This window comes from Solanum lycopersicum, chromosome 6, assembly GCF_036512215.1.
Source record: "Solanum lycopersicum chromosome 6, SLM_r2.1".
Taxonomy (NCBI): Eukaryota; Viridiplantae; Streptophyta; class Magnoliopsida; order Solanales; family Solanaceae; genus Solanum; species Solanum lycopersicum.
Window position 1 is genome coordinate 23,308,369 of NC_090805.1, and position 12,028 is coordinate 23,320,396.

General features: G+C 35.1%; 1 protein-coding gene across 1 annotated transcript; it reads right to left on the reverse strand.

Moving 5' to 3' along the window:
* Nucleotides 1–9,249: 9,249 nt before the first annotated feature.
* On the reverse strand, nucleotides 9,250–9,618 carry LOC138349285 (uncharacterized). Its single transcript, XM_069299605.1, has one exon. It carries the CDS (start codon nucleotides 9,616–9,618, stop codon nucleotides 9,250–9,252), a length of 369 nt encoding a protein of 122 aa, XP_069155706.1.
* Between the last annotated feature and the right edge of the window lie 2,410 nt (nucleotides 9,619–12,028).

Here is a 12,028-nt window from a genome sequence, read left to right on the forward strand (position 1 = left end):
AGTTTGTGTTGCCATCTAAATTTAGTGGATAGGTGAGTCCTTATGCTTCAAGGGCATAATCATGATGATTTTTATTTATTATGTTTTGTTTCATTTTAAGACTTGTGCGTGGTGTATGAAATACGACCCAACCAGTTTTATGATTGTACAATGGCTTCTCTTGAAAAAAATTAGATTTAAGCACTTATGTTCTAAATTCTATGATGATTTAGCAAAGCCTTCAAATTTCTTTTGATGATGAAAACGGGAACCAAGTTCACAGAAAAAATACAAAATTTCATAATGAGAGAACTGGGAAGGAGTTGACTCATGAAAATAAAATAAAAAAGAAAGAGTTTTTGTTTTAAATAGCAATTTGAGTCCAAAGAGGAAAACATTATTAATGCAGATGAGCCTATCAAAAATAATGAAAGGAGGCACACAAGTTCAAAAAAGAAAACAATATTAATTTCTTTCCTTATACAAATTGTCAAGCTAAATTCAATACCTATAAAAGTACAAGGCAGAAGTACGAACAAAGAATCTGGGCAAATTAAAAAAAAGAGAGTTAAGAAGTGCGAGGACACAAACTATTCTGACAGTTGAACAATGTAGAATAAAGAAGTACTAGAGTAGAATTCTTTCGGTTGAATTTAGTTTGGTTGATTTAAACAAGAAGTGAATTTGACTTCTTTGAGAGCTGATTGGACAGAATTGTAACAGGAAGCAAGTTTTACTTCTTGAGAGCAAAGTAAGTTAACAAAATGAGACATAATAAATGTTTTTGTTAAAAGAAGTATTGTTAGTTTCACGGGTGATAGTGAAGACAAAAGGGTAAACGGAAGGAAAGTTTTAGATCGAAAAGATGAGTAAAAGGATATTTTTAGACAAAAAAAGGAATGAAGGATATTTTCAAACATTTTCGTATTGTTCATGGATAGTTACTTTTACCCTGTTTTGTATTTTATTTGATTCATTGAGCTATGTTGTTATGTACAACGCCTGCACCCTGGATGCATTCGACACTCGAAAACCATTGTGTCCCCAAGAAAACCCTTGAGCTGGCTCAAATCATAGCGGAAGACTTACTCATAAATAAGATGAACTCATAAGCATAACTTTAATAAATGTATCAAAGGAATACATAGAACATTTTGTAAATAAAACATCCACTTGCAAAAGAGGAAACACAAGTCCTAAAAATAAACAACTAAAACTGAAAAGGACTCATGAATTACTAATGTCTATCTATGAAGCCTCTAATAACTGAGATGGACGTCAGGAGCAGATCCATGACATCCTAATAATAAAACTGGAATAACGACATAAATAAGGGATCCTTTGGATGAAAATGAGGGATAGTGTCTCTTAGTCCATCATTGCTTGGTCAACATGTTGATCAAAGATTTTAAAAAAAAAGCGACGGACATAGAGATGTTGTCCATCACTTTCTTTAAAATATCTACATATTCTAGACGCGATTTTTCCCATTTTCTTCTCTACACTGTCTATTCCTTCTCTATAAAATCTCCCAAGTCATCTACGCTGCTCCAACCCTACCGCTGCCACTGCTTTTGACATTTCCGTTGTTACTACCGCCACCCTCCCTATCCATTGTCTCTTTCTCCTTTAATTTAAGGTTAGAGTTTCATCAAATTAGTTTTAAAATTTTTCATTTTTTGGTATATTGTTTGATTTTGTTAATTAGTTGTTGAATTTCTATTTTATCTAATGATTAATTGTATTTGTTAGCAAATGAATTAGGCTTTTTTTATGTAAGTAGTAGTTTGAACATGAAATCTTTAATTTGATTGTGAATTGAGATTTTGTAAATTTGATGATTGTTAGTAATTATGTTGTTAATTTTTAGTTAGAAGAAGTGTTGATAAAGTTTAAATATCATGAATATATATGTTTAATATTTGAATGTCATCAATGAATATATGAGGGTTTAACTTTTTCGAATTAGAACTTGAATATAAACATAATTAATTGTTCGATTAGATGTTTATATGTGACTAATTTAATAGATTAGAGATATGACCTTGAATTAGTTAAAATTACCTTGAAGTTGAATTTGGAACTAATTAGCTTGAATATATAGCTAAGCTTAGAAATTACATATGAACTTGAATCGAAAACTTGAAATTATTAAAACTTGAATGTATATAGAACTAATAACCTTGGATTTGATGTTTATATTTAAGTAGTTTTATAACATTCATATGAACTTGAACTTGAATATAACCATTTCATGGATTAGAAATTTATATATAATTAAGTTTAGAAATTGAATATGAATTAATTAACTTCAAATTTGAACTAGAACTAGTTGAACTAGAACTTGAAGGTTATATATAACTAATTTATTTAAATTCTCAATATTTTTTTCGAAAAAAATCATTTAACTCGACTTGCTTAACCATGTGTACATATATTTATTGGATTTGACACATTAAATTATTTGTTTGTGGCGTGAGTTTCTTTTTTCTTTTTAAAAAAAGAAAGAAGGGTGAATCTTGCAACTTTTTTTTGAATAGTTCAAGGATGTTTTTTAACACAGGGATGTACTTTAAGTTTAGGTCATACTTCAGCGATGCTTTTAGCCAAAAACTCAACTTTTATAACATAAAATTAAATATATTTTAGAGATGAATTAATGTAGTAATTGAACTTAATTAAAATTATTAACTAATTATTATAAATATATATCAACAATATATTAATTTAGCAAACTAATTGTTAAACTTAATATAGAATATAACTGAAAATCTATATTTTTGTAGATGGATCATCGTTTGTCGATGTATAATATACATTAGAAAACTGGTGTTACTTTAAAACTTGAGTTTATTGATGGTGTTAGAGATTATATTGAACATACAATGACACTTTATGTTTTCAAGAATAAGGGATTGGCTAGTGTCCTTGTAGTGCATGTAAGTGCTTAAAAATTTTCAAACCAGATACAATTATTGTTCATTGTACCATAATGGATTTAAGCCTAGATAATTTGTATGAATTGATCTTGGGAAAAGATATGGATTGGATAGTATGATTTATAATTTGATGGTTATAGATGAATATAATATGCTTGCACAACATATCAAATTAGGCTTGAACAAGATAGAGTTGAACATGATAGGGTTCATGAAATGATCAATGCTACTTTAGGGTTTCAAGGTGAGATAGAATCCAAACAAAATTTTGATGAAGCTCGTGACGAAGAAAAAAGACACTTCTATGATGAATTAAAAGAGTCTTGTCGTCTATTATGCGAAAGGAGTTTGCATTGTGCTTTGTCAGTTGCGGTTAGATTAATGAATATTAAATAAGATTAGAATGTTCGTAATGCGGTCGTGGACTCAATCATTTATATTTTTGGTGAAATAGCTTATCTCGAGTTTAAGATATCTAAGAACTTCTATTATGCAAAGCGTTTGGTTTCTAAGTTAGGATTGACATATGATCAGGTCGTTCTTAAACACATGGGCTAATGAAGTCATCTATACAAAATTTCCCAAATGGGTTAATGACTATGTTACTAGGCAATAATTTAGAATTTACTAATATATTTATGTTATACTATTTATATTACTTGAATTAAGAATCACGTAGGTTTACGATGAATACTAAAGTGTCCAACATTTGCAATTAGTGAAAGAAGTAGCACCTCCACATGAATCTCAAGTACTACCAATGAATAAGTATTGTGTCAATCGTTTTAAGTTTCAAACTAAAAAGTTCTAGGAACAAGAAAATAAATAATAGCGGTATCTACATACAAGGTGATGATGATGGTACTAGCTAAACTGTTGAATATTATGGTGTCATTCATGAGATTACTAAACTAAGCTATTCAGGTTGGCCTAAGAAGAAGCTTGTATTATTTTGGTGTGTGTGGTTTGACCCATCACATAGAGGCAAAAAGGTGGACCATCAACATAATATAATTGAAGTTAAGCACAGCAAGAAATTCAGAAGTTATGATCCTTTTATTTTTGCAAAAAATGCTAAACAAGTGTATTGTGCTTCACATCAATTTACTAGAGACAAAACTGATTGGTGCACTATTATAAAAGTAAGCCAGTGGGAAGAATTTAAATTAAAAAAATCTTAGATGTGAGGTATCAAAATGATGTTGCAATTGTTCAACACCAAGTTGATGCTGAATTGGAAACCACACTACAACATCCTCAATACATATTAGAAGAAGTATTCGGTGATGAGATACTAAATGTTGAGGAAGAAATATCCGAGAATGAGGAAAATTAATCATTTGATAATGTAGAATGAGACGATAATGAAAATTAAACAAATAAGGAGGACAAATGGGAGAATGATGGAACTGAAATATATGAGAAGTATATTAGAAGAATTATCTGATGATGAGATATATTATATTTGCATACATATGTTGTAACATGTCGTAACTTGAAATAGCTAAGAGTAAGCTAAGAAACTAAAAATAATAATTTTTGGAAAGAAAAGGGAATATCTGGGAACTTTCTCTAAATTAAGAAACTGAGTTTTGGTCATATTCAAACGGCCATAACTTCTATATAAGGATGTGTTAGAGATTCTTCTGGATATGGGTGAAAAGCTCTTGGAATAATCATTCCAACACCACCGAGTTTGCACAATTTCGATATCGTATGAGTGAGTAATGCATTTCAGAATTCGGGTTGTTGGATTGAGCAAAGTCCCAATCTAGATTAAGGGAAGGACAAACCACTCTTTCACCAATTAATTTCCTATTTCATTTTAGGGGTTCACTGGGGGTAATAACAAGTCTTAGAGAAGATTGGAAAAGTTATAATTATGCTTAGGGTGCATAGAGATAGAAAAGAAGAAAGGAAGGAAGAAAAGTCAAGAATGCGCCAAGAATGTCAGCTTTGCGAGTGGAATTCCACGGGGGTGATGGATTAGTCCTCAAATTGGACTCATCTAGGGACTTATTATAACGCAAATAGTGTCTTTGCTTGTGTATTTTATCTCGATATGTGATCAAAACTTCAATGTTTTGGGTGGTTGGGATATGGAAGGAGTATGGATACTTCTGCTCAAAATGGAAGAAAAGATCTAAAGATTCAAAGTGTGCATTAGACAAGCACACTTGCTGATACGGCGTATACCAAAATTTTTCCTTCTGTTACGGCAAGTGAGCATTGAATCAAGTGAATCAAAAGGCAATGAAAAGAAGCAGTCGGCGCTTCACAGAATAGTTCCGCGAAGCAGATTTATTCCACCCAACGTTATAACATGCATGGATATGAAGTCAAGGCCAAAATGGCGACAAAGCAGAAAAAGGGAAAGTTATCGAATCACTCGATGATTATATGACTAAAAACGCCAAATGGATCCACCAACACTAAATCCGAAACCTATAAGTATTGAACTCTTTTATTATTTAGATATAGAAATTTAGAGAGAAAAAAATATGCGCTTATTTTAGAAACTTTGTTCTTAATTAGTCTCTCAAGTTTGGAGAGGATTTTGCAGAAGCTTGAAGAAAGAAGTTTTCTTCCAATCTTGGAAGTGGGTCTTCTATATTTACCTTCCTTTGCTATTTTTGAGGTTTAATCTCTTATATCCACTTTATTTCTTTATTATTTTAAGTATATTTTTATTTCTTGATGTGTGGTTAAACTTGGGGTGTCATTTAGAAAATATGTGTTGATATTAGTGTTGGATCTTAATTGATGATAGGATCAAATGCATTTTAATGGTGATTTCACTTAGTGGTTATGATTTAATTTAATGGGTTTGTAGATAAAAATACAAAACCACCTATGTTTATTTGGCTTACCCAAGAGGGAGGTCGCGAAAAGAAGACCACTAGACTTATGGTCTAAGAAATGGGTCGACATGAGGTTGAACCCGAGAGGGTAAGCCCTAGTATCATATCCAAGAACCCTCTACCTAATTGTAAGGGTGTGGGTAAGACGTAGGTTGGCTAGTTTAGACGAGTGGGTGTCTGAGAAGAGCCCATTTGATATGGGGTAAGTTTCCTGAGAGGAAACTTACTTTAACATAAAGCTTAGCCTAGTCACCATTGTCTTGCGAATTTTCATATCAAAAATATGTACCCATTAGTTTCTGTCAACCTATATTGCGGTCACACTCCAAGAACACTCTCACTCTCTCGTACTTGTTTTCTCCTTTATTTTTGCTATTCTACTACTTTGACAAAACCCCTTTCTTCATATTTAACACTTTGGTGTCACAAATTGAAATCAATTTATGTTTAAGTCGAAAATGTCTTGAGCTATCACTATTTAGGACGGATTCTATGTAGCTACCACTTTCACTACAACTCCCTTGGAAAAAAACCCCAAACATTGGTTGGGTTACTTTACTAGCTTTGATTTGAAGAAACTCAAATTGTAGGTTAGTTTCGTTGATCACAAAATATAAAAAGATATACATATTGAAGCATCACTTGATCCCCGTCAAGGTATGTGAAATATTTTAGTTTTGGATCAGTTTACCCATAAACCAAACTCGTTTCAATTTATGTATTTTCAAGTTGGTTGATTGATAAAAAGTGAAGTTCTTGAAAAACATTGTTGAATTGTTGTTGGTTGAGTTATTGAATGCCTAGTTTTTCTTTGATTCATTTTTCAAGGCGGTTTTTCGAGTTAAATCTATTAGAAATTGAGGGTATAAATGATCCTAACTATTTGGAAAAAGAACCATGGAACTTTATAGTGTTTAGAGATGAAAAATGTAGGAGAAAATTTGAGAACACCTATCTGTAGGGCCATGATGCACCGCACCTCCCACAGCCCCACATTACAATCTCTATCCGTAGGGAGTTGGGGCGCCGTGCCAGCCAGAGTGCCCTAAACTGTCCACTAAAGATTTGGGCCTGGCGCCCTATCCCTCTCAAAGCGTCAAGGACGCAAGTTCACTCCATTCATCCCCCATCTTTTGAGCTAGTTTCTAAGTGATGTACCTACGTTTCCTAATTAATTCTAACAATCTTAGGTACATCTAATGTCATGCCCCGAGCTACCTTCGAGACGTGGACATGGAAACTAGGACCACATGTGATCCAAAGCTAACCCTGCTGGCATGATCATGAGCATACTAAAGATAATAAACTGTTGCGGAAGCTAAATCATACTTAAAATGAAAAGATGGAGAATACTCATATTCTATAATTAAGATATTTGAAAACAATGAGTTTAATACAAAAGAAATATTAACTCAATACTAAATTGAATCTAACTATGTTTGAAAATAGCCTTTAAACTAGACTAGAAATACGGGGACAAGCCCCAGCTAAATCTAGCAAAAACTGAAACTAACCGACTAAAGAATAAAATTAAACTCATGGCTGTTATCCTTGGAGAATGAGGACTCACCACTGAATCTGCTGAACAGGAGAACGGGAAATCGATCTATGCGTGATCTGGATGCTGAAAACCTGAACCTATATCACGAAGAGATGTTGCGCACATATGCGTGAGTACTTGAAAGGTACTGAGCATGTAGGATAGAGTAAAGTTTAAATAAAACATAACTGAACAAGCACAAAAACAAGTATAATAATCTGAACGTGATCTGCTGATTTCTGAGGTAACTAGATGCAATGACCAATTTATAACATGTTAAAACTGAATATACTGATAAATGGTCAATGTAGAGAGTCCGACTTTACTATGGGAGCTACTAATAACCGATAATAAAACCACATGAGCTAAATGTGGAGTCCAATGTATATGCCCATCGAGAGGACCTAATATACCCTGCCAAAGGTATAAAGGCATGCTGGCATGATCACTAAACTGATTGCCCACAGAGGGGACTTAAAACCTACTTGGCTAGTAGTTCTCAGACTATTGAGTACGCTAAACCCTAGTCCAACTCGGTATTATGCTACTCCCAATGTATTCTGTAAATTAACTAATTATATCTTATTTTCTGTAAATACTACATAGCTTGAAACTGAACATGCGAACTGAGAATGCAACAATTAATCTGGTATGCGTTTATAACTGAGGCATGTATATCTGAAGTGTCTGAAATATATGACCTAGCATGTGTAATTCAAGAACTACACATGCGATAATCTAGGTAATAACATGGTAATCTAATTTGGAAAATATATTTAATAAATTCATGAAGTTATATCAGAGTTCTAGAAACCCTAGGTTTAATCATGATAAGAGATTCAAGAAATGACTGAAACTGAGGACCCAATGGGTGAAAGGAACCCACTACTGAAATCCCATATACTTGGGGATGAAATCCACGGAAAAATACTTAGGTTTCGAGGTTGGAACTGCTGGAGACTATTCCATTCTTGAACTAGGGTTCTTGAGCTTTTTTCTCCTCTCTTGCTTCTAATTTTTAAAGTTTTTATTTAATAATTTGACTTGTATATGTTTTAATTATGTTTCTAGGCTTAAACTCACTAAAATCTGATGATTAGGGTCATAACATAACTTTAAATAGAGTGGGAAAGGTCAAAAAGACCCCTCGGAAGGTTGCTATCGGGCCTCACGACAAGCAGGACTGACGGTCCATCGTGCGTCCGATGCCCCGTCATTGGGTTCACGTGAGGGCCTGTTCGATAGGCCTTTATTAAAATGGGCAGAACTTTTTACTCGGAGGTCTTATTTTAGCAAGGTTGGTGGATATGGAAAGATAATGCAATTATATATCTGCGGGTAGGTCATATGAGACATAATTCATTTTGTGCTAAGAGTTATGATCATTTTAAGTTGACCCAACTACATTTTCCCTTAACTGGCTGCAAATTTTCCATCTACGGACCGTAGATCCACCTACGAACCATGCTGGTCATCCATAGATCTTGTCATAGAGTGGTTGAAAGGATTCTTGGTCGACGGTCACGGACTACGGACCGTCGTTTCACCTACGAACCGTAAGTACGTTTGTTTTCCAAGAATTAACCAATTTTTCTAGGCAAAAATTTTTTGGAGTTACTGATCTCATCGATGGCTCTGCAGGATAGAATGTTGTTCAGGCTACGGTCCATCGATGCCACCGTCGGTAACACCTACAGATTTTTTTGAAAAACTAATTTTTGGTCTATGTTGGCTACGGGGTGTTACATTATCTCCCCCTTGGGAACATTCGTCCTCGAATGAAGAGTAAACTAGCTAAAATACAGGGAGAGAGATTCAAACCCCACTACTAAACACTGAGAACTAAGTTCTGACTGAATTGAGTTCTGAGTACATGCAATTACGCTAAAAATGAAAGTACAAACTGAGGAACATAATTCTAAAATTGAATTTACGCATGATTCATGGCTGCTTCTGCTTCCCAAGTAGCTTCCTCTACGGACTCTCTCCTCCACAAAACCTTGACTGAAGCGACTTTTTTGTTTCTCAACCTTTTAACTTGACGGTCAAGAATCTGAACTGGTACATCCTCATAAGAAACGCTATCTTTCACCGCTACACTTTCTAATGGCACTACAGAGGCTTTGTCACCCACGCATTTCTTCAAGAGTGAGATGTGGAAGACCGGATGCACTGCTGCTAATTTTGCTGGCAACTGTAACTCATATGCCACCTTGCCAATCCTTTTCAAGATTTTGTAAGGGCCTACATATTTAGGATTGAGCTTCCCTTTCGTTCCAAATCTCAATACCTTTTTCATAGGTGAGACTTTCAGAAAAACCCAGTCATCAACTTGAAACTCCAGTTTTCTTCTCCTTAATGAGTTGCACTTTCTCCATAGCATAAAGGACTGAATTTGGCCCTATCAAAGCTGCTTCACCTACTTCAAACAAACCAACAGGAGATCTACATATACGCCCATATAAATCCTCATAAGGGTCTATCTGAATGCTGGAATGATAGCTATTATTGTAGGAAAACTCAATAAGAGGAAGGTGATCATTCCAACTACCTTTGAAATCGATCACACAAGCTCTGAACATATCCTCGAAGGTATGAATGGTACGCTCTGCCTGCCCATCCATCTGTAGATTAAATGTTGTACTAAGGTACTTGAGTAACAAGACCTTTTTGAAATGACTTCCAGAAATAAGAGGTAAACTGAGGACCTCTATCTGAGATGATAGAAAAAGGAACCTCACAATTTCAGTAAGGTAAATCTTGGCATAGTCCTCTGCCGAATATGTAGTCTTGACTGCCTAAAAGCGAGAAGACTTAGTCATCCTATCAACTATCACCCAAATTGAGTTATGTAGTCTACGATTACGAGGTAACCCTGTGATGAAATCTATATTGATCACATCCCACTTTTATGTAGCAATATCGATCTCTTGAGTCATACCTCCTGGTTTCTGATGTTCTACCTTGACTTGATGGCTATTGGGGCACTTACTCACAAAGACTACTATATCCCTCTTAATGTCATTCCACTAATAGACTTCTCGCAGATTGCGGTACATCTTAGTTGCACCTGGATGAATAGAATACCTGGAGTTATAAGCTTCTGCATGAATATGCTGCCTAAACTCTCCCATATCAGGAACACACAATCTACCTTGGTAGCGAAGTACACCATCTCCCCCTTGGGAGAAAACCTCCACTCTCTAATTGTTGACTGCACCCTTTAGTTCAAGCAAGATCGGATAGCTCTCCTGCGTTTCCTTAACCTCCACTACCAAAGACTATTCTACCCCATTCTGAAATGTTACACCAATGTTTGATATGCTCATAAGGCAAACTCCCAAGCGAGCAAGACTGTGAACATCCATCACTAGCTCCTTTCCTTTTTCCTCGACATGGGATACACTACCCATAGATAATCTACTAAGAGCATCGGCCACTATATTCGCCTTCCAAGGATGATAATACACACTCATACCATAATCCTTAAGGAACTCAAGCCATCTCCTCTGGAGAAGATTCAACTCTTGCTTGGTGAACACATACTGAAGGCTCTTATGATCGGTTAACACATCTACACGAACACCATACAAGTAGTGTCTCCATATCTTGAGTGCAAACACCACTCCTGCAAGCTCGAGGTCATGAGTTGGATAGTTCTTCTCATGCACCTTAAGCTTTCTAGATGCATATGATATAACCTTATCTCTTTGCATCAACACACAACCAAGGCAAACTGTGGATGCATCACAATAGATCGCATAACCATTTGAACCCTCTGGTAGAGTCAAGACAGTAGTTGTAGTCAATCTAGTTTTCAATTCTGCGAAGCTTTTCTCACAATCATCAGACCGTTGGATCTTGACCATCTTCTGAGTCAACCTTGTCAATGGTGAGGCTATGGATAAAAATCCTTCCACGAACATTCTGTAAAAACCTGCAAGACCTAAGAAACTTCTGATATCTGTAGTAGAGGTAGGTCTAGACCATTGTTTCACTACTTCTATATTTTGTGAATCTACGCGGATCCCTTCGCTAGATACAATGCGATCAAGGAAAGCAATGGATTGCAACCAAAACTCACATTTACTAAACTTAGCAAATAACTAGCGATTTTTGAGAGTCTGCAGAACAACTCTCAAATGACTTGCATGTTCTTCCTAACTCCTAGAGTAAATGAGGATATCATTAATAAAGACGATAACGAACAAGTCTAAGTACTGTTTGAACAGTCAGTTCATCAAATCCATGAAAGCTACAGGAGCATTGGTTAGTCCAAACGACATAACTATAAATTCATAATGACCATATCGAGTTCTGAAGGCTATTTTCAGAATGTCACTATCTCAGACTCTGAGGTGATGATAACCCGATCTAAGGTCTATCATTGAGAAATTACTAGCACCCTAAAGTTTGTCAAACAAGTAATCAATCCTGGGGATGGGATACTTTTTTTTGATTGTGACCTTCTTCAACAATCTATAGTCAATGTACATTCTGAGAGAACCATCTTTCTTCTTTATGAACAATACTGGTGCATCCAATGGTGAAATACTAGGTCTGATGAAACTCTTATCTAGAAGGTCTTTCAACTGCTGTTTCAATTCCTTTAGCTCTGCTAGAGCCATTCTGTAAGGAGGAATAGAAATAGGTAGTGTATATTGAAGGAGATCAATTCCATAGAAGATTTACTTTTCGAGAGGAACCTC